Consider the following 20,478-nt stretch of genomic DNA (forward strand, 5'->3'; position numbering starts at 1 on the left):
GCTAACACCAATTCAGAATGGACAAACTGAAGATACTTTTGCTTCTACTTGTAATTCATCTGCTGACCCCAAATTTTGGAGTCTTAACAGGGGCAACAGAAGCTTCCGGTATGTTACAGTTTCTGGAGCAAAACAGCAATGAAAACGAAGACTCACTGAACTGGACTCATTTATTGCCGAGCAACTACTATTCGGAGCTGAATCAGCAATATTATCTAAGATTTCTCAGACGATCGAAGTTAAATCTAATGGACTTGCGACGAAGTCGGTCATATCCATTTGAATCTGCATTATATATTTGAAAATGTTGCGTTTAAATAATAAATCAAGTAATTTGTATTCCAAAAGTTGTATTTGTGGAGGTTACAAATAGAATTTAAATTCGATTTTTATCGACGATAACTTTATCGATTGCAATGCGGTATATTTTGGTATATTTTAAACTTTAAGTTGCGGTCATGCTGTTGCTGGGGCAGCGCATGCTCTCGTTGCGTGGGCGCATTTGACGTCACTAGGACGAAGGACACCATAACACAAGCGTCAGAAACAAAACACAGTTCAAACAGAAAAGGTTAAGCTGCAATTATAAAAAATGAAATTAACATTGCGACGTTATTCTTGGCTTTTGGTTTTTCAACTTGCCCTGTTGCTTGCGGATTTGTTCTTCAATGCCTTTGGCTCCTGGTTAGCGCGGGATAAGCTCCAAACTGCAATATTCTTTTTCGTGTAAGCAACCAAAAAAAAGTTTTTTTATAGTTGCCATAAATATAATAAAATTCCTTGCTTGTAGTGTTCAGGATTCGTTTATCATCATAGAGTATCTGTTATTTACGTTGTCGCTGCATTCAACTTGTGTCTATCAAGTGGGCGCCTCTCACATTATCTTGCGCAATTGCAAACTATTTCTATTCAGCATAACGATCTATTTTCTACTGTCCGCCTCGCAGCACTCCTGGATTGTTTACCAGTATCGATTGTCTCCGTCGGAATCGAGTCAACAATGGCCTTTGGCCCTTTATGCCTTGGCCGTATTTCAGCGCTTGAGTAAGTTTATTATTTTCAATTATCCTTTAGTTTTACTTAAATCTCTATTATTCGATTAGTGTCAGTTTTGTATTATTACACTTCAAAGTCAACTGCGCTGATCATGGCTGATCCACGCTATAAGGAGGAGCATCTTGATTGGATAGCCGAACAATTGGGTGACAAATAAAGCGAAAGGCTCATTTAATGGGAATAAATGTATATATTATTATTAGCTAGGCAGAGTCCGTCTTTCATATATAAATTAAAAGCTCAAAATACTGTTATTAAATGTACATAAATATACATACACAAAAAAAATATAATTAATGATATTTGTGAATCAAAAGTAACAAACTTTTTATTATCAAAAGAAGAACATGGGATGCAAATTATTGTGTTTTGTTTAATTGCTAACTTCTGTTTGCCTGGCATTTCATTGCTCTATTATCCCCAGTTTAATACTTAAAACATCCAAGCTTACTAAACTGTTATCCCAGTTATAAAATAATTTTTAATTTGTATAATTTATTCTTAAAATCCTAATTTTATTCGTAACATTATATTGTAAATTTTGTTATATTTTTTATCTTTATATTATTGCAACTCTTACAACGATTCCTATCTAACAATATGGAAACATATACAAGTTGAAAGTGGTTATTTATTATAATTTATAAATATTTACAAAAGTTGTTTAGATTATGCTCATTTTTAAAAAAAACATGGTAAATTCAAACCCTAGTCAAAACATTGCATCATACATAATTACAATATTTCGCTTAACTATGACTCTTCCAATACATAATAATTTAAATTGTAAGCTGTATTTTACATTGACTTCAATAATTCATAGCTAGTGTAGTGTAGTCAGCACCATTTTTCGCTTGCTTCATTATAATTGTATTGTCCACGTTTTGAAATACTAAAACTAATCCAGTTAAATATATATATGTCCAGTTTGTAAAGCTAAGCATGATAATATAGTCAATTTATAGATTGTAGATCATTAGATAAACATTGTCACAATTGAATTTCAAATTTGCACATAGTTTTTGCTTCGATATGAACAAAGTAAAATAGTGTTTGGTCCCTTGTAAAATGGTAAATACTACATTCCGGAATAACTGAATGGCACACCAAACAGTTGTTCCCACGATTTACCAATGACGTCCAGACAGAACTCGGCATTAGCCTGTGTCTCGAACTGAAGGTGCCACAGTTCACATTGATTTTCCGTCTCATCCAGAAAGTTGATTTTGTACTCGCAATCCGTAACTCGTTCCGCTTCTACTAGATTGCTCATCTGTTGTGTCAACGAAAGTTCCAGCTGTGGCTTCTGCTCCACGTTGGTTGTCAGCCAATTAAATCGGCCATTGCCGACGACATGCAATTGTGTGTCTGAAGTTAGCAATGTGCAGACTTCAAAGTTGCGTTTATCCTGCCCACAAGTCCATCGGCAGCTACTCAATACAGTGCACATCTTAAGCGGCTCTGTAATCAGAGCATTTAGTCGTTGGAGCACGGCATCAGACGGGTCTTGTATCAATTCGCAGTTAGACGGAAGCGGATTATCTACACATAATATTATATATATAAAATTTGATAAACTAAATAGGCTGCAAAGTTTACTTACCCGACAGGTACAATAATAAGCTGTCGGTGCGCAGCATATCCTGCAACAGGAGTGCAAAGTTTCCCCAATTGCGCAGAGTAAAAGACAATCCCAATTTCCAGGGAAGACACTGCACACGCGTTAAGCGATTAATGGTAGCGCTTGTTACCTGACGCAACCACTTGGATACATCATCATGGGGCGGTGCATATGCCTCCATCAGATAGCACTTGCTGGTGGATATTATCAATAAACCATCCCGCACCGTCTGTGTTTGTTCATTGAAAATACGACCCTTGCCCAGCCACTTGAAGTGCTCGCCAGCATCCTTGAACTTTGTCTGATAGAAATACAGCTTTAGCCGGTGATCGATGTCGTTAAAGTCGCTGTAGTTAAACTTGTAGGGCTGCACTCCGCTGGCAGTCGACTCTGATTCGATGAGCTTCTTTGAGCTGGACATTAGGACGTTGGTCGATTGAAAAAGAGCTGAAGGATAGATAAAATTATATTAAAAAGCATTTATGGTCGAAAAAGGTATTTAACTCACCTCCAAACACAGAAGAGAGGCCAGCCTCTTCGCCCTTCTTCAGATGTCCATTTTCGCTAACACCCGCCACCTCAATGTTGTTATTGTTGTGGTGATGCTGATGGGAGCTAACGTTGGGTTCGGCATGCAGCAAATTGTGTATAACGATGGGATCATTTGTTGCCAGTAATTGACCCTTATCCTGCGGCTGCAGCTGCTGTTGCTGTTTGCTCTGTTGCTCGTAAGTGGTGCAAATGCTGTCGGTTACCGAGCCAGATGAGCTGCTCTCCGTCAGCTGCACTTGTGCCAAAGTTTTGGATTTTGGCGTTGTATCTTCAGCAGTCGTTTCAATTGAATCCTCATTTGCTGTTGACTTGGATCTGGCTGCTAGCAGCTGGCCAAACTCACGCTCAATGAAGCTTTGTGCTTGGCTGTGGTCATCATCGATGGTCTGTAGATTGGGTATTTGTGCTATGCGCCGCTCCTCAGAGGTTTTGCGACTAGCGCTTTGCACGAAATTGGGATCCAGCACTTCAATACTAGATTGGCTCGGATTGGATATGATGTCGACATCACTCTCATTGGCACGAAACTCCAAATCACGTTCAGTATTCGAACTGCCCACAACTGAACGATTGGAGTCAAACGAACACTGTGAGTTGGTTATCTTTGAACAGGAGCTGCTTTCGTTAAGTGAATTGGCCGATCCTGTGGAATATGGTTAGACAATAATTAGTTAAACTAGCCATGAAAAGTAAATATAAATTTTTCTCTAATGGAAGCAGCATTGCCCTTGTTAAACTCTTTAGTGAAATACGATTTTCTTTTGCGGGTGCGTGATTAAATTTTGAATAGATCTGTTTCGTTTTGTTAGCTTGATAAATATGCAAATAAATTAGTGGTTCATGCCCAAATGCTGCTTCACATTACAACAAGTAGCGAAATGCAAAAATTGTTTACAATAAATTGGCATATTAACTTTTTATGGTTTGCATCAAACTCCTACGATTGTTTGGTGTGTTATTAGCGATGAGCCTCTTGTTGCCCACTATATAATTAAATAGTATTTTTTTTTACAATTGTTGTTGTTGGGTGAGCGAAAAGAGTACAAAAAGAATACATAAAAATATACAAAACGTTAGATTTCAGTCTCGATCGACATTCGTGGTTTAACATGTGTGTGGCAAATTGTTTGTGTGTCGTGTATTTTATGTGAAATATCGCATGCAAAAAGAAAAATAAAAAGAAATAAATTAAAAATGATAAATATAACAAAAATAAAAATAAAAATTCAACATATTCCAATAACAAAACTACAAAACACAAAATGCCGCTCGCAATAACCGAAATGCATTGATAATAAAAACAAAAACTACAAAAATTTGGCAGAATTTTGTTCTACACATATGGAATGATTGGCCAGGGACTTGCCAATACTTTGATTATCCTCCTTGGACTGCAGCATCAGCGGTGTACCAACTGGCGATTCATCTACAATCAGCGCTGGTGACAACTTCGGTTCCATTGCAGCTCCTTTGGTTTTCTCCAGCGAACCAGACTCGTCGTGCACCTCTGCCACAAAGTCTTTAGAGCAATTGGGACAACGTAGCTCTATAAAAAGTAAGATATTAATCACATATTCTAGAATTTTAATTACTTTAGCTTGCCTGATGTCTTGTAGCTCTTCTTATTACGTTCTCTGGTAAACTTAAGGCCACAATTGATGCATTTATAAATGGTAAAGTTCATTTCGGTGAGATCACGCTGCGAAAGAATATCGCGCAGCTTCTTTTCGATTTCCTAAAAGCAAAATCCATTGAATTAGTGACTCTATTAATTACTAAAAATATAACGTACTTGACAGAGTGCATTGTCCGCAGAATAGACGCGCTCCTGTTTGTGTTTTTGCATGGTGTCAAAGTTGACGCGCAGCGTATTCGATTTAATGCGCTCACAAGACTCCAGCACCCTGAGACTCCACTTAGTTTTTGTTCTACAAAGGCATAGAATTATAATATTTAACAGCATATTTATGATACCAATAGCTACCGTTCGTTCAGTGCGTCTTTTTCCCGTATGTAATTCGATGATATGGTTAGGAACAGAGGTTCACTAGTCTTGTGCGCATGGCAAACAATGTAAAGCTTCTCATCCGGTTCTTCGTCGGAGACTAGAAGAGATTACACACACTTAGCAAAAAATGAAATAATTTTGAATTAGATATTATCACCTGGCTCCTCTTCTTGCTCTGCACTTGACGATCCATAAAGATTCAACACTTCTCGATGCTTGTCAATCTCTGGTTCCCGCTGTTCATCTTTTTCTTCCTGCAGTGTATTGTTCATGCTCTGATATTCCGTCTCAGTGGTATTATCACATGATTCGTAAACTGTTGCCTGAGTCTCGTCCTTGTCGGTGTTGTCGACATCTAGTTTAATGGGCGTCAATGTGTCATTCAGAGGCGAGGTCCAATGTGCGCCATTCGTGGGCGTGGAGCTAATATTGAGTTCGTCAGATTGGAGTTGAGACTGAGGTTCAGGCTGATAGTCTGCAGAAAACTCGCCCAGAAACTCGTTGAGCTCTTGGCGTGCATCGTGACGTTTCTGTTCGCTGGGCTGTGTTGCGTTTATGCCCAGCATTAGTTCTGCATTGCTCGACTGCAACCACTCGTTACCATATTTCAAGCGCAATGTGTCGATCTTTTTCTTTGTCTCCAAATGGCTACCATCAGGGGCCTCTTGTTCCGGAACAGCGCCTACATTGATAGGATCTGTTATAGCAGTCGCTTCCTTTGCAACCTCTTCGCCATGCTCTGCTATCTCCACGCTGCGCAGCTTCTTGGTGCGTCGTTTAACTATTTGCGTCTCTTGTGGCGCTTGTTGCTCTGCTTCAGATGATGAATCTCTGCCTCGTATCGATATCGAACGCTGCGAACCAATGCTAGATGCGGGCGTATTAACAGATCCCCGTGAGCTATTTATAGACAAGTAACTGGTGGCGATTCTATGACCCATGGTGCCCACATTTCGCAGCTGTTGGCTACCCGTCATTGCCTTCTCTGGCTTTGACATGGGCTCAAAGTCCAGCACAAACTTGACAGTGGATGTATTTTTGTGCAGATATTGTGCTGTCGCCAAGCGATGTTTTGGATGACATGCCAGGGGATTACCCTGCAAATTTAGAGTGGTCAGTGTCATCAGAACACTCAGCGGCAACAGCTGCGAATGCTCTAGGAGACAGTTGTCCGATAGATCCATATTCGTCAGAGCATCTAGTTTGGTCAAGTCGAGCAGCTCCTCCACGTAGTTGTTGCTGATGTTGAGTGACTGCAGTCGCTTGCAAGCCTCGGCATGAAACAGCGGAAATTGCGTCAAGCAATTGTAGCTTAGATCAAGTGTTTTTAGATGTGGCAGCCACTTAATGGCAGACACACTGATTAGTTTATTGTGCCGCAGATTTAGATGCTGCAGATGTTGGGCAAACTCCAGAGCAGTATCAATGCCACGCAAATTGTTATAGCTAAAATCTGCCGATTGCAGTTCGTTCCAAACGAAGCCATTCGAGTTGTCACCACCACAGTGCGTTATAATGTCCTCCACACTGTTCAGACTCTTGATGCAGATCAAGTGTTGCAGCTGCGAACGCAACGCTTGGATGCCAACCACCTGACAGATGTTAATCTTGTGCACCTCCAGGCGACGCAGTGCACGGAATTTGCATATGTCGATGGCACCTTCGAAGTAATGTTCGCTGGGGAAATAGTTAAGCTTGAGCAACGTTGTTTTCTGCACAAAATCATGCAGCAGCTGGAGGTCGGAAAACACACTCGATTTGCCATTGAATGGCTTAACCACTTGGAATGCCTGTGGGTTCTGCTGCGATGTCCCCAATCCAGCTCCGAATCCAATGTCGCTGTCAGCGATTAACGCAAAGGAATCATTCAAACCGCGTAGCAATGGACCTGCAATGTGTGCGTTTGTATGATTAAAAACGGGTTAAACTGATAAGCAAAGCAAACTATGTGCTTAGGAACAAAGCAATGGGACAGGCGTTGGCTGGCGTTTGGTCATCGCCCGAGTGCATGCTTCTCAATACTATATATCGAACCCCATTTGCGAAAATAACGTACCTATGAATTGTTAGGCTTTTAAAATTTTTCTTGTACATGCATTTGATTATTATCATCATAATTCTGCACAAAAAATATCAACAAAATGTTGCAGGCGTATGTTATATATGCAAATAGTACTCAGCGTGTTTTTTTGTTTTTACTCACCTGATAAGGTCAAGGTAAATTCCGAGCTAAGGATTTTGTCACCATTTTTGCGCAGCAAATTGGCCAATTCGGTTATCTTTTGAGGATCCATTCCAGCTGCAGGTTGAAGGCCATGCAATAACACAATTCCTCCAGCTGTTTGTTAATTATTAAATATTTGTACAGGGTCTGATTCAGTTTTCTTCTGCTTTCTGCGTTTTAGCTTTCTTTATTGAGGTTGTCAACTGAAAAAACAATATTATATTAGGCACACCCATACTTTCACACGCTGTCAAGTGTTAATTGCAAGCAAGCAAGAAGCAAACATTTTACGTAGTTCACCTAATTCTATTTTGATGTTTATGATTTGGCTGCTGTCCCCTATGAGCGAATAACAAAGGGAATTATTATGACGCCATTGTCCAGAACGCGTTTAACACTCAGCAGCACTACATAGTCAACTAATAATTATTGTATAGATTTCAAACGTATATTTGGCACTTTAACAACATTATTATGCATTTATGTTGGTGATTGTGTTTGTGTGCAATGGGCGCAAAAATATTCCACTGTCTCCCTAAATATACTTTTGTTATTGCTAAAAATTGACAGTCAGCAGGCAGCGTAGGCACAGGGTTGCATTCGCCAGTGTTGTAAAGCGCTTCCAGCACAGCTGATTGAAATCACCGTTAAATCAGTAACCAAAGTTATCGGATTCTCTATGAAAGTGTAACAAGATGTGAAAACATATGTATGTAAATATATGTTCGAAAACGAATATTTTCGAGATGGTCACACCAGGAAAGCTTTAAAAGCTCTTTAATAATAAATAAACTTATAATATACTTACCACCCGATGGCTTAAAATCAGTTATTTTACTACATGAAGTTCTCAGAACATAATTTTCAGAATAGGAATTTTGACAATCTTAATGATCACGGTCAAATTTCCTAAGGTGGTGTGCGAGATTTGATTACGATTTAAAATTAAAAAAAAAAACCCAAAGTTATTGCAAGCTGTGTTTTTCTAAATTAAAACAAGAAAAGTAGACTCGTATAGCTTTTTGACTTTTATTTATTTAACACATTTTTAATTTTACATATAATTTATCATGACTACGCCATAAAATTCAAATTGCACTAAGATTTAGTAATGCAAATAAAATTCCGTATGCCTAGATTTATTTAATTTAAAAATATACCATTGCTGTTCCATTTTAATCGCTTCTGTTCACTTTTGTGTTTATGTTTCGAAATTGTAAATAGCATATTTGATATTTACAAAATTCTTTAGGTACATGCGCACATTTCTTGCTAAACTTTTATTAACTAAGTTTAAAATAAAAAGCAGACTTCAAGATTGGTTTTTGTTCGTTTCGGTTTCTGTGGTTCGCTGGATATGCGTTGGATTTTAAAATTAAATTAACAACCTGTACACATTCTTGTCGTTGGTTAGGGTAGTATTACTGACTCATTTGTAGAATTTGTTTTATGTGCTGAAAAATACCTAATTACTCCTGTTTGGTGCATAAAAACGTTTAAAAAATTGCATTACAATTTTACAAAGTTTGCCTGCGAAATAGAAAATAAAACTCGTTATTTGTAGAAGCGCTTCATACTATTTTTAAAGCAATTAAAATTATAAATTGCATTCCAATACAAACATGAATTTAAAAACGCAAAATTCAATTGAAGATTCAGATTCATCAAATTTTGATACGTACTGCTGTCTGCCAATTCATAGCTGCCAATTTTGGTAAATATATATAATTTAAATAAATATAAATATTTTTCCTAATTTGGTTTATTTTTTCGATATGTACAAAAAATATTAAAATGCTTTATTTATGATTAACAAAATTCATTTTGGTTTTAACAAATAGTATGACACTGACATTTTCTCTTATGAACACATAATACACTGAAAACAAAATATATAAATCATACAAAATTTGATAATATTATTGTTGAAATGCGTGTTGAACGAACGTGGCGAGGGATAGCGATTTTCTGATTGTACGAGAACGTAGTAGTATACCGGTTGCAAAAATGCATGAGTGTGTGATAGAATATGACTGGAGTTGAACTATAAACGAATAGTATTTACAATCGATTGTATATTTTTTCTTTTGTTTTTTATATATTTGGTTGTAACACAGTTTAGAGTTTTGGCGACGGCATGATGATCGTATCATCCCTATGAGAAATCATATAAAAAGAAGAGAAGAAAACAAATTGTTGTTGATGAAACATAAAAGTTGATATCATATTAGCAATGCGAATGAAATGAGATAGTTATTTTTCATGGATCGGGGATGAATGAGCTGATAATGAGTAGGATTTTGTTTGGAATGAAAAAGAAAACTATTCGAAAAATATTTATGAAAAATTTCAAATTTATAGAATTTAGAAATTACTTTTGGAGTTTTTATTATTCAGCTTTTTGGTTATACTAAAATTTAAACTTAATATTATTAGAAACAGAACACATGCCAAGAACTAAAAAGAATGTGCAAAAAGTATTAAACTATTTAGGGTAGATACGGTTACAATAAAAACTAAAAATCTGTTGTTATTAGGAGGAAAATCAGTAAGTACATTATAGGTTAACTCAAAGATTGCGGGTGGATATAGTAGATAGGAATATTCAAAGGGATTTTTTGAGGAATTCATGTGCAGTTTGTGCAAAACGAAAGCAAAACTAAAGGAACTCAACACTTACATATGCTCTGGATGATTGCGTATGCAATCGATTAAATCTTTAGGCTTAAGCTGATTTGTGCAAATTTTGTGAATGGCGGTGAACAGAGGGAATCTGAAATAGAAATTAAAAAACAAAATCGTTAGCGTTGAATTCAAAATGTATTGATTATTTGAAATATCGTACTTGTCTTCCAGACCCTTGTTCTTCAACATGTAGTTAACTTCCTCGGCAGTGGGCGGACCCTGTAATTTTTGTCCATTGAGCATTTCCTTCTCCAGCTCTTCAATTGTTTTGCCAGAGGTGACAAAAGCCTCAGAGACACGACGATTGCGGCCACCTATAAATTATTAATTCATATTACATGATCAAAAACATGAATTCAAATTATTTTTCTTACCGTAGCACGTTGTGATAAGATCCGCAACACCGCAGCTCTCGAAGAACGTAGACAATTTGCTGCCAGGGTAGAAGACTTCGACGAAACGAATCATTTCCATAAGGCCAAGACGAATAACAGCTGCCTTGGTGTTGTCGCCCAGCTTCAGACCATCAACGAAGCCCGCACCGCAGGCAACAATGTTCTTGAGGGCACCGCAAACCTCAACGGCATCGGAATCCTCAACAACCACGACACGGAAGTGATTGGCCTGGAAGAGATCACGCAGCACCTTGCCGTATTTTTTGTCCGTGCAGCCGATTGTCGTCTCGCAGAAGTTGCCCTCGGCCACCTCGTTGGCCAGATTAGCTCCCATGAGGACAGCGCATGGTATCTGAGCGTGGGAGGAGCGTGTCAGATTAGCAAAGGGGTTTTCAAAGTGACACAGTGTGTGTTCTAAATATACTACGAAAGAACGTCCATTGACTCACCTTCAAATGGCGGGTGATAATGTGCGAAATTAGATCAATGCCGCCGCCTTCGGCTTTGTCGAAGCCCTTGATCAGCGATATGGCAATGGCATTTGGCTTGATTTTGCCCAGCAATTGTTTGCAGAAATTCGGTATAAACTGATGCGGCACCACGAAAATCAGTATATCGGCATTCTTGGCAGCCTCAACGAGATCAGGTACAGCAACCTAGAAACAGACAAAGACAAGGAGAACCAATTCATCAAAATCAGCAAACAACAACAGCAACAAAAATACAATTATAATGTTCTGATAAGAGGGGAACAGTTGTTCTGATAAGCGAGTATACAACTAAATAAAAAAGCACAGCTCAAGGTTGAATGAAGGAAAACATCACGGAAATCATTGGACGCACACGTGGAAACGTTTTCCATTTTGGAGGCTTGGCTCCGTCTAGACATGGTAAGTTAGATGACTGCGTAATCTATGAGATACTATTGTTTTATGTATCAATTCATAACCAGTTTTTACACATTTGATTTTTGTTATGTTGAAAATGGTTCAGCGTTTGCTAAAAAACTTGTTTTTTGGCGTTGGCGTTGCCGTAAGCTAATTTGATAAGCGTTGCATAACTGTTTGCCTAAAGTATAAAGTTCATATAAGTTGCTTAGCTCCTAATTTATATGGATTGCTCGCTTCAGATAACACCGAGGCGACAAACAAAATATATATCTCGCAAAGTGATTAAAATTGTTGGCACAGCTAAAATTAAAAGCGATACAATTAATATTCGTCAGCAGAAAGGTTTAAAAAAGTGCAACATTGCATTTACTAAGTTGTGTGCAATTTGCTTTTAATGTATTAATGTATTTTCCAGTAAATGATTCTATATAATTAAATCGTTCATAATGAAAGGGAAGTTGTCTATCTTCAAAACAACAATTAAATGAATCAGAAACTATTCCTATTACAGAAAACCGGTTATTATGTGATAATCTGTTTTGCTGCTTAATGCAATTAAAATTGTTTAGCTCTTGTTGCATTTTTGACATTGGCCTTTTGTTTTTATTTGTTTATAAGCAATTAAAGAAAATTTTGTTTTCCCCATTTCTTTTCACTATTGAACATTTGCCAAAAATCATATATGTAGGCATTAGTGTATATTTTCTCATACAAACATATACATATATGTAGACATGTATGTTTGTATTTTATCTGTGGTCACTGCTAATGATATAGAAAAGCAAAAAAAAACAAAACAAAAACAAAAGCAACAGGCATAGAAACAGTTTTGATTATCATATCGGTCTGCCGCCAGCTGTTTCTATTCTGAGTCTCTCGACACTATTAATTCCAGTGTTTTTCCACAAAGAAAATTCTAAATAATTAACAATTGCAGCATAATACAAGCCTTATCTATCGCAACAACACTAAAATAGCTTGTTAAACATGACCCGCATACACAATAGAGACGAAGTTATCTATAATCAGGCAATTGTCAAGTGTCGGCTGTGTATTTTACGCTTATCAGCTATGAGCTGATGCTCTGATCTATTATATTGTTAGTCATAGTACTCACTCTCTTCATATTGACAAGCAATATGATTTAATATTCGCATTCTGCAGAGTGTGTGGGTGCGAGAGAAAAAGAGACGGCACGATTAACAGAATGTGAGTGAGTTTTACACATCAAGCCGGCCTTGACCTACGTCAAAGGCAGCAGTGGCAGAGCAGATATAAAGAGAGTGGGAGAGAGAAGCTGAGGGCAGCCAGCAGAGTTGGCAGTGCCAGGCTGGCAGGCTTTGCATGTGTGAAAGGTAAAAAGAGACAGAGCAAGGTGAACACTTTTGTTAGTGTTGGCCCTGAAAAAGAAAATTGCACTGAGAGCCAGAAAGAGAGCGAGGCGAGAGCGTGTAAATTGTGTAAAAATAGCTGTGTGCATTTCACCCGTTCGCTTGATTAGATAATTTCAGTGTATTCTGGCAGCACATCATCGGTCAAGATCAAGGTAGCGACGTGTTTTATGTAAGGCGCAGCAACGCCGCGACAAAAAAAGTTGTTAATAATTGAGCTAATACGCTTTGCTTATTACATAAGTTCAACAGCTTTTTCTCACACCTTTTGTGTTTTTTGTTTGTGACGTGTTAGATTATGGGTATTGATTACGATTTAATTGTTTGTATTTTACTTACCACATTTGGTGGCAGTTTGTGTCCCTTCAAGTATTTGACATTCTCGTGCGTTTCATTGATGATTTCGGTTAACTTCTTGCCATCAATCAACTCCTCGTAGACAAACATTGTAACGCGCTCCTCGAACTCGGGCAGTGCTGAAGCATTGGCGCCCACAATTTTTGCGATGGCCGAACCCCTGTTACAAGGTTTTCGTTTAGAAATGCCAAGGTGCAATATGCAATTATTATATAATTGGCGGGCATTGTTTGCTCTCGCTGTTGTTATTGTTGTTGTTGCACTTACCAGTTGCCTGAGCCAACGATGCAAACATTTACTTTTTCCGCCATGCTGATGCAGTTAGTTGTTCTTGTAGTTGGTTCTAATTATTAATTGCTTGTTGTTGCTGTATGGATAAGTTAGTTTATTGCGTTGATTACGTCTCGTATTGATTCGCTGCGCGTTTTGACACTCTTGGAATTTGTGACTTACTCCGCGAATTATTTACAACAAACTGACACGTCGAAGCCACCGCACATTAATATAAATAATAAATAGTAGTGCTAAACGCGTATTCACGACAGTGGTGGAGAAACATCAATGAATATATCGATGCATCGCTATCGATATTTTTGAAAATTTTTGGAATATCGATTTCTTATAAGTACCAAATACCAAAATACAGAAACACCGATAATTGTAAGCTGGTTACACTTTAATGGTATTTTGGTATAATTTGAAAAGTGTGTAAATAGGCGCGTAATTTAAAAAAAATCTTTATTTCGTATGCTACATGGAGCAAATGAAAAATGGTAATGTATTACGAATATTAACCTTTTGCTTGAACAAAAAATACTCCAAAAAACTTTAAAATCTTTACGAGGCCGTGTCGTAATCTAAACAAATTTATAAAAACATTTCTTTACGTAAAATTATAAGCAATAAATATTTTACAGCACTTCCTATTTTACTGTTATGCTCAACTGAGCTGGTGTTTTGAATTGCACAGATATTGGCGTAATATGTTTGGATTTTTGACGTAATAATTTTTGAATTATTTTCTGAATGCATTTTCTTATGAATTGAATTATTTGTTTCTTAATGAAGTTAGTTACGAATGGTTTAACTAATTAAAATTTAAATGGTTCTGATCAGTTTATAAGTGAAAATATGGAGATTTTTAAAACAGTTGATATTTAACTAGTAAAGAGAGTTAATATGGGTCACCAACAGGCACTTTTGTTTTTGATCGGTGGTAAGATATAATAAATAGTTTTAAAGGCTCAGCATATAGATCTTGTGTATTTCATAGTATTGCTTATTTCCTTTTATCCGCTGTGTGACTGTGGTGCGTGTTTGAGGTATGATCCATTTGGAAATTGTCTAACTACGCAAGTAAGTCCCTTGGGAGCCTTGCTTGGCATTTCCAATGTGCCAAGTCCTAGAGTCCCTCAAGTCGCCACTTATCCAGCAGCAGTGCCAGCTTATCCAGCAGCAGTGCCAGCTTATCCAGCCGCAATACCAGCTTATCCAGCAGCAGTGCCCGCTTATCCAGCAGCAATGCCAGCTTATCCGGTAGCTATGCCAGCATATGGATATAACTATTACGGTTAAATTAATTGTTAATGCACGAGTCTCAAAAGGCTTATACTAAATAAATCAGTACATTTTACTGACTTTAATGAAACTTGTTTATTTGTTATAATGTTGGCAAAGTCACGTTTACAATTGTACACTTCAGGTTATTGCACAATTTCTAAGACATCTAGAGTCTTTTTATCCAATTTTTATTTGAACGTAATCTGTTTTATTGTGAAATTTATCGGTTTAACAAAAAATTTGTGCTATCAATTTTACAACAAGATGTTCCAGTTAGAACCACAACAACCGCAGCTCATCTAGAATATTATACGATGATTATTACATGTTCACCATTTATAGATAAAATAAACTAAAAATATTTATTATTTTAATTGTATAATGCGTATAACTGCTTCATTATTTGTGTAAAACTCGAACTTGGCATTACTGTGTACAAAGTTACTGAATATATTTATTAATAATTAATTCGAAAAATAGAGTTTTCTAAAGTGAAATTATTATAGAATCCAAAAACAATATTAAGAATATTCGGTTTGGTGAAACTTCTTCGGCTTGTTCTCTAATTGCGATTCTGTTTTTGGGATGTTGTTGCAGGCTTCAGCCGATTAGCAATGTTACAGCTGACGTCGACTAAGCTTTGTCCCTACTACATGGCAAAAGTTAGGCCAGAGTCATGGCTTACCACTAGCCAACGAGGCGAGGTGAGGCGAGGTAAGGAGAGGCGGATTGGGGGCATGTTGCATCCACATCCCGAACGAAGGAGGTTAATCATGCAGCGATGCTGTTACGCGTTAATACCTTCATGTGAGCTGGACCACGTGCTGGCCGCTGTTCGGTTGCGTGTCTAACGCTGTTTGCGCTCTTCACACACATACAAGCACACACTCACACACGCTTACTTACATCTATGAATATGTGTGCATGTCAGAGTTGGTGTGTAGGTGTGGATGTAGTTGAGTTGGCTTGGGTTACTTTGGGTTGGTTTGTAAGCATGTTCGGGGTTGCTCTAATTCTGCTTCTGTTCTTGTTGCACTTGTTGTTGTTGTTGTTGGCACTGCTGCTGTGCACCCGTAAAATTGATTGCGGCGAAAGCTGGAAAGTTGCACGTTATGCTCGTGGCCTGACTTGCTACTGCTCGGCTTCTGTATCTCTCCGTGTGTCTGTGCTGGGATGTCGAGGTCTACTCTGTTTCTGCTTCTGGTTCTGTTTCTGGTGTGGCGTGAGGATTGGCTTGTTTCCATGCCGCCCAAAATGTGATTCTATACAGCATAGCAATGGTGATTAAGTATATGCTCCTCTCTCCCATTCCACTTGACGCCTATCTTCAGCTCTAGCTGTTAGATAACCGCAATGCCATGGGAGTATTATTTTACAGGGTAACGAATATATATATATTATATAAATGAAATATCTATTAGAAAGTTAGTTCTTTCGTAACGAACGTAAAGAAATTAAAATTCTTGAAATACTTACATCAAATTTAAAACCTAAACTTGATTACTTTGCAGCTGCTTATTTCGCTGATTTCATAAGTTGAACGTTGAGTTAATTGACTATAGCTGCGGTTTAGCTGGACAAAGTCCCTGCTTACAACTGTTGGAATGCCAGCTACCCTTAGAATTCGTAGAAACCATTGTATCGCTATGGCTCACTAGGCGTATGGGTAATTTCAGTGCACATACTCTAAATTACCATGTGTGTGCATGTGTGTGGCACATCAATCCTTTTGGCCACACACACAGACACACACCCACACATACACGTTGATAGCGCTGTGGACAACAAGTGGCACAGTTCACATAGGCATTTCGTCAGTGAGAGCAATGCAGCCACCTTTTGGCCATGTCATGTTGCTGTGTTGACGATGATAAAGATAAGATGAGTGTGGGCCACAAGAATGGGTTATGAGTGGAAGAGTGGAAGGAGTGGAGCATTCGATGTAGCGATTGTTGTGTAATGTTGTGTCTATAAAAAAACAATGATGGACATTGGATCTGGGCATAGAATAATAGTATATCAAAATTTTACAGAAGGCCGCAAAAGAACGAAATAAAATCATTTACGCAAAACGAAGCGAAGAAACCCAAATTGAATACCAAGGCAAGAATAAGCGAAGAAAATACACAACGTTAAGCGGATGTAGCACGCTTATCCCTTTACACACACAAACACATACACATAGCCATAGACACACGCTTGGAGCATAGAGAAAGAGATGGTTTTTATTATTTTTATTTTATTTAAACCACACAAAATACTTAAGACGATTTTGTGTTTTGTGGTCCAAGATGTATTGCCCATGGCGATGCAAAAAGTGTGAAAAGAAATGAACGAAACGACAACGAAAGTTTTAGCCAAAAGGGTATGCAACATGTCCAGCGGTCTATGTGGTTTCCCCTCCACCCACCCTCTACTCCGCAGAGCAGCTCTTTCATTTCATTTCCATCTGCCATTGGACTGGACAAACGGATCCGCTCAAGGCGATTGCATACGAAGATGTCGTATGTAAAATACGCAACTGTCTTACCTTTGGCCAACACATATGCCTCAAACAATGGCCGCTCCTTTCTTGACAGCAAGACAAGATGGGACAAAACAAGACAAGACAGGAACGGACAGGAGAGTACAGAACAAGACAAGGCATCAATAATACCCGTAGTCCTCGCCAACATGTCCTTTATCAAAGCATTGAGTCGTTCACAGCATTTATGACAGCTATATCCAATTCAACAGCCCCCACTCCTCTTCTCTTCTCTGTCTTCACCCTCCCTCACAACCAATCCCATTCTGCATCCCCATCTGGACAATGCTTAAGCGTTACAGAATATGCGACAGCATACAAATTGCGGATTTTTATTTTCATTTTTTATGATTTACATTTTATATTCGTATTTGCCTCGCTCGCTCACTCCCTCCCTCCCTCCATCCCCCTTCTATGCTCTCTTTCTCTGGCAATTGAAATGTTTTGGCACTTTTTTAATGTTACAATTTTTTGGTTTCCTTTTTTTCCCACTTTTTCTCTCCATTTTTACATTTTTTACATTTGTACTTTGCAAATAGTGCGGCCCAAAGAACGCGTCACTTAATTGTTTTAATTGCATCCTATTTTTGTTTCATTCTTTTTTTTCGCCTCGTATACACTCGTATTTCTTTTGTTTTTTGGGTTCCATTAACACAATTTGCTTTGGCTTGCTGGATTTGGTTCGGGTCTGTCTCTTATTTGTTTAGTGCCGAGGCAAATTTGCATGTTTTTTGATCAAGTTTTTCCACTGAATTAGACTAGAAGTAATAACCAATGTACTTTTAGATAGACTAGACATAAGTTTCTCCCCACTTACTAAATATATTTTTAAGTTTTTTTTTTAAATTTTCTGAAATATTTAAAAGTCTTAAATCAAACAAAATATATGAATGATTTATTTAGTAATCTAAACTCAGTAATTTACCAGGTATATTATTTTAACATAAAATTAATAAATAAAGCAATTTTTCAAACACGATGTGTGTTTTTTTTTGTTTTATTTGACAAAATAGAAATGATGACGATGGGAAATTATGGAAATTAGGAAAAGTTAAATCTTTTAGATACCATCAAGAGCGGTGACAATTTAAAGTAAGTAATTTATCACATTAAAATTCCTTATCGAAGCTCTTCGTTCTGCACGGAATTCGTAAATAATTGTAATTTTTCTGTTCGGAGGCCAAAGCACATCAAAAGCAAAAATTCCAGAATAACTCGAGACCAGGAGGAACAATGTGAATATTCTTTGGAAGGATTATATTCCTCACGAATAGGTTAACACAAGTCTCGATATTCGAAGTTTTTAGAATGCTAATCGGCTCTATTAAAAACAACTATCCTTGTGCCAAATGTCATTACGACTTTTAAAAACACGAAGACTGAAATATACCGAAGGTTATCTTTATTATATCGATATACTACTACTACTACATTTAAAATACACCATAGACTAAAATATATGACAGATTTCCATAAGAAATGGTAAAAATCTAAAACTTACTTTATAGGGGCGCAATAATATTAGGTGCTGACGAAAATAAATTAGAGCTCTATCTGTAGTCTATTAAATCTAGTGTTTCATGTTTTGTTTATTAAAATAATGACGAAATGATGACAAAGATACTAGGTGCATTGTTACCTAACTGGGCAACTTAAGCAAATCAGAAATTATAAAAAGAAAATTAATTATGTCAAACAAAGATTATATAAAATGAATTATGTACAATATTACTGGTAAATATGAGGTCAAGACCCGAGCCAGCAGGTCTTGAGGATGATAGCGTTTTAATCTTCTCCTGACTGTAGTGCGATGACTCGGCGTTAGCCAGACTGTTAGGGTGACCTTCAAGTCTCTCCGTATATTTTTGTGCAATTCCCTGAATTCTATCGCCAATTTTTGGTACTTTGAGGTCGCGCCGTTCTCATGTACCATGGAGTTCCTGAGATCTGCCTCAGCGTCTTGGATTGACGAAATATTCGTATTATTAAATTGAGGTTTCATAAGGGTAGAAATGAGATATATCGTCTTGGCTGATCAAGAATATATGGATTGTAGAATGCTCCTTCGGCCTTTTGCATATATTTCATGTAAGCATTAAGTTATTATATCCTCGTAAAATTTTCGAATGAAAATAGATGTTACTCGTTATCCTGATTACAAAATGTGGCTTCTAGCCTCAATCCTCAAGGATATGGTAAAAAAACATCTATATCTCAGTCATATCCTGGCTTATTTTCAAAGGATGCCTGTTGCATGGCACGCAAGGACCATCTCTATGGATTGTCATTTTGTCATGAAAAAAGTATGGGATCATCTTAGGATCTAATACTTTTAATAATGATACAATTTAAAGTATTTAATTCCTGGGACTTGTATTGTATCATTTGCCGCATGATGAGATTTTTACTTAAATTTCAGCTGGTCATCTGAAATTCTGGGTATTTCGCATTATGTTTTCCAAGCAGCATTGTATGGAACTTACCTGAGAAGGAGAATTATCTAAATAAAAACTGACAGGGTTTTCAAATCCTTAAAACATTTCTCGTATTTTAGGTATTTCAATTTATTTAAATATTTTTGTATATATAATAATTAATATGCATTTATATGCTGGTAGCAACAGCTGTTGCGATTTACATACTATTTCCAACTGTATCATTTTATATCTAAGCTTTATTTGTATTTTATTTATATTTCTATTTTCTATATGTGTATAAATCGTTAGCAACATTTCTCTGCATACCATTTTACAATTTGATTGTGCGAAAATCAATTACAAAGCGTTTATCATTTAATAATTCATAAACCGAGCTGGCACCAATATGTGTGTATGTACTTGTGTGTGTGTGTGTCCATATATGTGAATATATGCGATATATGAAGTACTCTGCTGATACATCAAACCATCGAAATGTAAGAGACAAATCATTCAGAGAATGCGAGAACATTTTGTGCGTTTGACCTGCGGCAAAGTTATTTTTTCATTTTCCACGATTTCTAAACGCGATTTTCCAGCAAATGTAACAACGAAAAAAAAATGAAGAGAACGAAAAATGAAAGAACTCACAAAAGAGTAGAGGGAAATTATGAGTTTTGAATTATGTACACAATGAAGTGAGACTAAAGTTGGTCAGATCAGGGTATGCAAGGGAATAGAAGACCGAATAAAATAATTTACAATATTTGTATAATGAACAATATGTAACTTAAAATC

At 37.2% G+C, this 20,478-nt stretch overlaps 4 protein-coding genes across 8 annotated transcripts; 2 read left to right on the forward strand and 2 right to left on the reverse strand.

The window, feature by feature from the left end:
* The first annotated feature begins 485 nt into the window (after positions 1 to 485).
* Positions 486 to 1,372, forward strand: LOC117563752 (transmembrane protein 138). Its single transcript, XM_034242233.2, has 3 exons — positions 486 to 726; positions 791 to 1,044; positions 1,104 to 1,372. The coding sequence occupies exons 1-3, from the start codon at positions 593 to 595 to the stop codon at positions 1,211 to 1,213; spliced, it is 498 nt and encodes a 165-aa protein (XP_034098124.2). The 5' UTR covers positions 486 to 592; the 3' UTR covers positions 1,214 to 1,372.
* A 213-nt stretch (positions 1,373 to 1,585) lies between these two features.
* On the reverse strand, positions 1,586 to 8,005 carry LOC117563751 (serine/threonine-protein kinase 11-interacting protein). Of its 4 annotated transcripts, none has more exons than XM_052003241.1 (11): positions 7,762 to 8,005; positions 7,441 to 7,664; positions 5,395 to 7,125; positions 5,214 to 5,334; positions 5,022 to 5,157; positions 4,832 to 4,964; positions 4,602 to 4,775; positions 4,144 to 4,212; positions 3,186 to 3,872; positions 2,660 to 3,124; positions 1,586 to 2,598 (listed from the first exon to the last, which is right to left on the reverse strand). In XM_052003241.1, the coding sequence occupies exons 2-11, from the start codon at positions 7,529 to 7,531 to the stop codon at positions 2,135 to 2,137; spliced, it is 4,071 nt and encodes a 1,356-aa protein (XP_051859201.1). In that variant the 5' UTR covers positions 7,532 to 7,664; positions 7,762 to 8,005; the 3' UTR covers positions 1,586 to 2,134. The 4 variants fall into 4 exon arrangements, with proteins under 4 accessions (XP_051859201.1, XP_034098123.2, XP_051859200.1 ...); XM_052003240.1 differs by having other exon boundaries at positions 1,587 to 2,598; positions 4,596 to 4,775; XM_034242232.2 differs by lacking the exon at positions 4,144 to 4,212.
* A 461-nt stretch (positions 8,006 to 8,466) lies between these two features.
* LOC117564631 (glycerol-3-phosphate dehydrogenase [NAD(+)], cytoplasmic) lies at positions 8,467 to 13,684 on the reverse strand. Of its 2 annotated transcripts, none has more exons than XM_034243490.2 (7): positions 13,447 to 13,683; positions 13,162 to 13,339; positions 10,991 to 11,197; positions 10,521 to 10,893; positions 10,307 to 10,460; positions 10,142 to 10,234; positions 8,467 to 8,991 (listed from the first exon to the last, which is right to left on the reverse strand). In XM_034243490.2, the coding sequence occupies exons 1-7, from the start codon at positions 13,488 to 13,490 to the stop codon at positions 8,979 to 8,981; spliced, it is 1,062 nt and encodes a 353-aa protein (XP_034099381.1). In that variant the 5' UTR covers positions 13,491 to 13,683; the 3' UTR covers positions 8,467 to 8,978. The 2 variants fall into 2 exon arrangements, with proteins under 2 accessions (XP_034099381.1, XP_034099380.1); XM_034243489.2 differs by lacking the exon at positions 8,467 to 8,991 and adding an exon at positions 9,206 to 9,616 and having other exon boundaries at positions 13,447 to 13,684.
* A 614-nt stretch (positions 13,685 to 14,298) lies between these two features.
* LOC117564749 (uncharacterized) lies at positions 14,299 to 14,827 on the forward strand. Its single transcript, XM_034243639.2, has 2 exons — positions 14,299 to 14,395; positions 14,453 to 14,827. The coding sequence occupies exons 1-2, from the start codon at positions 14,359 to 14,361 to the stop codon at positions 14,752 to 14,754; spliced, it is 339 nt and encodes a 112-aa protein (XP_034099530.1). The 5' UTR covers positions 14,299 to 14,358; the 3' UTR covers positions 14,755 to 14,827.
* The last annotated feature ends 5,651 nt before the right edge of the window (positions 14,828 to 20,478 follow it).

This window comes from Drosophila albomicans, chromosome 2L (assembly GCF_009650485.2).
Source record: "Drosophila albomicans strain 15112-1751.03 chromosome 2L, ASM965048v2, whole genome shotgun sequence".
In the NCBI taxonomy this organism is placed as follows: Eukaryota; Metazoa; Arthropoda; class Insecta; order Diptera; family Drosophilidae; genus Drosophila; species Drosophila albomicans.